General features: G+C 46.1%; 1 protein-coding gene across 1 annotated transcript in view; it reads right to left on the reverse strand.

Annotated features, from left to right (window-relative positions):
* Nucleotides 1-231: 231 nt before the first annotated feature.
* Nucleotides 232-4946, reverse strand: part of slc49a4 (solute carrier family 49 member 4) — a 41162-nt gene continuing 36447 nt past the window's right edge. Inside the window, exon 9 of the mRNA XM_076112245.1 lies at nt 232-1532. Coding sequence (XP_075968360.1) covers nt 1417-1532 — 116 coding nt within the window. The 3' untranslated portion in view covers nt 232-1416. The remainder of the gene's footprint in view (nt 1533-4946) is intronic.

The following is a 4946-nucleotide window of genomic DNA, read 5'->3' on the forward strand; positions in this document are numbered from 1 at the left end:
TGAATGTGTGAGTGTGTGTGAGTGAGTGTGAGTATGTGCGGTATGTGTGTGTGTGTGAGTGAATGTGTGAGTGTGTGTGAGTGTGTGCGAGTGTGAGTGTGTGTGTGTGTGTGTGTGAGTGTGTGAGTGTGTGAGTGTGTGACGGTAAAACAGCGAGCTGCTGAAGGACACACTCACCTGAAAGACGTTAACGTAGACGTGAGAATATGAGTAAAGACAAAACACCTCAGATCATCTGAAAAATGTTTATTTCAATAATAAGGTGCTGGAATATTTAACAGTCACATTTATGTTCTTTTTCCTTTTCTACCAGACATTTATAACCACAGAGAGAGAGAGAGAGTGCTGCAGGACAGGAGAACATGACCTTTAACATTATACATATATATACACACACACACACACACACACACACACACAGTGTGGAGCAGAGGGAGGCTGAAGGAACAGCACGGGGCATTAAGGCAACAGTCAGAAGGTAAAAGACGAGCGTTCTCTGTACGAGGAGAGTAAAACACAGAAGCAGCAGAAACATCAGCGGCTCCTTTAACCTCAGAGGAGGAAACGCGTTAAAGCTCTCAGACCTGCTGAGAGACATGAAGACAGAAGACTCAGACTCACAGACTCAGAGACTCGGAGTGTTACTTCGTCTCCATCTGAAGCTCAGTTTGATCTCTTCTCTTTGTCCCTTCAGGTTTTAGTCAGAAGACTCTCAGCTGGAGCTTTAACTCACGAGAGTTAATAAAACATCAGTGAAACTAACCGAGTTAGTGTTGACACACTTTCTATAAATACTGGCTCAGAGGAAACACATCGTTAAAAACACTAAAAACTAAGTTAGATTTAAACAGAACTTCTCCCATTATTTAACTTAATTACCCACAAAACAAAAGCTCAGGTCAGAAGACGCTTCCTCCTCCACGTGGCGGGAGAAGAATATTTATGAAGGTTCTCCCAAATCCAGCACTGGAGTCTGGGTCCAGACCTCGACCCGGTGCATCATTCTTTGCATAATATTGTGTTTGAGAGGCGATGATGAAACATCCTGTCAAAGGTCACTTTGGAGCTCTAGAACACCACCAGGTCCTCTCTGATTGGCCGAAGCAGCCGGCCGTCACTTCCTGGTCAGGAGCCGACTCCTCACAGCTGATCTGGAGTCAGCGAGGCTCCGAACATCCGGTCGACTGTAAACAACAACGACTACTAAACATCCGTCTGTTAACGAAATCAAACCGGTCAAACGTTTGTTCACAAACAGGAAGAAGCAATAAAAACGTGTCTTCAGCATCGAGAGCGTCGTCAGCCGGACGCTTACTGTTCCCTTTTTCTTTCCTCTTTCTTTGTGCAAGAATCATTTATTCAGTCCTTTATTATTATTATTATTGAGTTCAGTTTTATTGTGCGTCCTCAGCGGCGTCACACGGCGACGAAGACGTCCAGGTAGAGACGGTCGTACGACTCCCTGAAGAAGAGGATGAGGACGAGGCTGAAGAGGCATGAACCAGTGAGACACCAGTTCAACCAGGACAGATCTGAGGGGGGGGGGGGGGGGGGGGAAGAGAGAGAGAGAGAGAGAGACAGAGAGAGAGAGAGAGAGAGACAGAGAGAGAGAGAGAGGGACAGAGAGAGAGAGAGAGAGAGAGAGAGAGAGAGACAGAGAGAGAGAGAGAGAGAGATAAAAAACATATTATTTGACATAACAAATATTTACACTCTGGTATTAATACTTACTGTACATTTTAACATATATATATATATATATATATATTTATATATAAATATATATATAAAACAATCAGATCAATAAACTATTTGTGATTGTGAATAATATTCAGCAGATGAAGTCATTGTGGAAGCATCACTCAGAGGAACAGGAAATGACTCATCAATAACGTGTGAGCAAGCCTTCTGAGAGCTGAATGATGACGAGCATCACATGGCTGATCAGGAGGATCCTGACGCTCCTCATAGGAACGCTGTCGTTCACAGTGATTGGAGGAACTCGGTGTTCCTCGTCATCGTTGCCCTTCACTTGAACCTAAAGCCGCTTGAACGAGTCGCTCTGTTTTCTCCGCTCTGTTCAGGCTCCATTAAGCTCAGCGGCGATGCTGAGTCTGGAGGACTCGCAGCTCACAAGACAGATAAGTTCTTCTCCTTCTAGTTCTCCGTGCAGCCTTCGTCAGGACCAAAATCAAAAGGCTGCTTCTTTCAAATGCATAAAGCAGCGCTCGCTGTGGAGCCGACTACAGGCCTCCAACACCACGCAGGAGACGGAGGCCTTTAGTCCTGATAGAGACGTTGAGGATCTGGAGGCTAAATACTGAGGAACCAGGTCATAGACATCTTAAAGCTGCATTCTCTCTAGTGTCCACCAGGGGGCGACTCCTCTGGTTGTATAGAAGTCTATGAGAAAATGACTCTACTTCTCTCTTGATTTATTACCTCAGTAAACATTGTAAACATGAGTTTATGGTCTCAATCTCTAGTTTCAAGTCTTCTTCAATACAGCATGATGTTCATTTAGTACATTATGGTCCATTTAGAGTCAAACAGACCATAAAGCAGGGGATGCTTTAGGGCGGGGCTACACGGTGATTGACAGGTCTCTACCAGAGACGTATACGCCGTCTCTACATCACTCCTCCTCAGTCCAGATATGGTCACTTCCTGTTCACTGGTTGATAAAAGCCAAGATGGAGAAATGACCAAACTTAAGGCATCAAAACATCCACAAACCAACAAGTGACCATAACGATGTCCACTTCTTATATACAGTCTGTGGTCCAGAAGTACCATCTCTACCACGGCGTTGTCCAGTCTGGGAGTTTCCCGTGTTGTCGTGTTACAACTCTTTCACAGTATGTCTTCACTTCATCAAAGTTAATTATTACATGTTGGTCGCCTCAAGAAGTGTCTCTTTCAGTGTTCTCTTGTACTTAGCTCCACCCTCTGGTGTCTCTTCTAGTTGCACAAAACCAAGACGTCAAAGACCAAAAACCAAGACGGCATCAGTCCACAAACCAGTGAGTGACTACGTCTACTTCTTATATTGATGATTGGAACACGCAGGTCTCTGCCAGAACAATGTGGCTCCACTTCGATTCCAATCACCTTGATTTTCATGATATCGTCAATTATCTGCAGACATGAAGCTGATCAATGCATGAAAAAGCCTTTGTGTGCTTCACCGAGGAGAAAGAATCAAAGACAAGAGGTGTGGAGATGAAAGGATGAATGGAGGCGAAGGGGTGAGCTGGAGAGGAGAGGGAGGCGTCATTAATCAGGAGCGTGAGAGCCGGACAGCAGGAGACCTGGTGTGGAGGCGGGTTAATGGAGTCGTGTTCATCTGACCCGCCGTCCTCTCGTCTCGTCCGCTGAGAGCCGGAGACTCTCAGTCGGCTCTAAACGGACGCTAACGAGGAGCTTCATCATCGTAACTCAATCAGCTGCTCCATTACTCTGATCTCTGAAGACCGGAGCAAAGTTTGGAGGGAGCAGGTAAAGTTTGAACAGAGAGGAGGAGGAGGGGGAGGAGGAAGAGGGGGAGGAGGAAGACAAAGAGGAAGAGGAGAAGGAGGAGGAGGAAGAGGAAGAGAAGGAGGAAGACAAAGAGGAAGAGAAGGAAGAGGAGGAAGACAAAGAGGAAGAGAAGGAGGAGGAGGAAGAGGAGGAAGACAAAGAGGAAGAGAAGGAGGAGGAGGAACAGGAGGAAGACAAAGAGGAAGAGAAGGAGGAAGAGGAGGAAGACAAAGAGGAAGAGAAGGAGGAGGAGGAAGAGGAGGAAGACAAAGAGGAAGAGAAGGAGGAGGAGGAAGACAAAGAGGAAGAGAAGGAGGAAGAGAAGGAGGAAGAGAAGGAGGAGGAGGAAGAGGAGGAAGACAAAGAGGAAGAGAAGGAGGAGGAGGAAGAGGAGGAAGACAAAGAGGAAGAGAAGGAGGAAGAGAAGGAGGAGGAGGAAGACAAAGAGGAAGAGAAGGAGGAAGAGAAGGAGGAGGAGGAAGAGGAGGAAGACAAAGAGGAAGAGAAGGAGGAGGAGGAAGACAAAAAGGAAGAGAAGGAGGAAGAGAAGGAGGAGGAGGAAGAGGACTTCAAAATCTGGATGATGATGATGATGATGATGATGATGATGATGATGATGATAATATGAGGATTCTTAAGAGGACGACTATCAAACGGAGAATATTAAAGATCCAAGACTAAACCAACAGGCTCAGAGGAAGAAGTCACAATCACAAATCCATCTGCTGCTTCAGCACCATGAACTCTGAACCGGAGGCTTCCAAACATCCACAAACCAGGAAGAGACGTCAGCTCGTCTGTGTAGGAGGCGTAGAGTCCGAACCTCACATGAAGCATCGATGAGTCATTCTGCTCTGCGCTCTTAGGGGGGGGGGCAGGTTAAAAAGGGTGAAATAATTTGCTGCTGTTCATTCACTCTGTCACTCATCATTCAAAACTGTCTCAACAACCAAACAGGAAATGAGAAAAGGCTTTTATTGTCTCAGGAGAAGGTGTTTGTTAAGAGCACCTCCCGTCTCTACGGGAGGAAGAAGCTCGTCTGCAAACACATTTCCACTTCTGACGAGAATGTAAAAGTTGAACAGAAACTTCTTTGCACCAAAGAAACTTCTGCAACTATTCCTGAATACATGCATTTTATTTGCTGCATCCATCACGGGCCTACAGAGAGGACACTAGAGTAACGAGACGGCCCCGCTAGAACACGTCCAAAAGGACATTTACATAATAATCACATGAATCTCTTCAGGAGAGCAGCTGATCTACAAACATCACCTTCCTGAGTCCTGCAGTACAGCGTGTTCATACGGTGGTGATGCAGAGTCTCTACAGAGACACGGACAGTTAGAGACGGCCTGTCAGCGCTACGCACCCGACATCAGGAGAGACTGTGAAGCTGTGTGTAAACCACAGACTGTCTACGGTAC

Source organism: Anarhichas minor, unplaced genomic scaffold (genome assembly GCF_050575085.1).
Source record: "Anarhichas minor isolate MPS153535 unplaced genomic scaffold, ASM5057508v1 ptg000048l, whole genome shotgun sequence".
NCBI classification, from domain to species: Eukaryota; Metazoa; Chordata; class Actinopteri; order Perciformes; family Anarhichadidae; genus Anarhichas; species Anarhichas minor.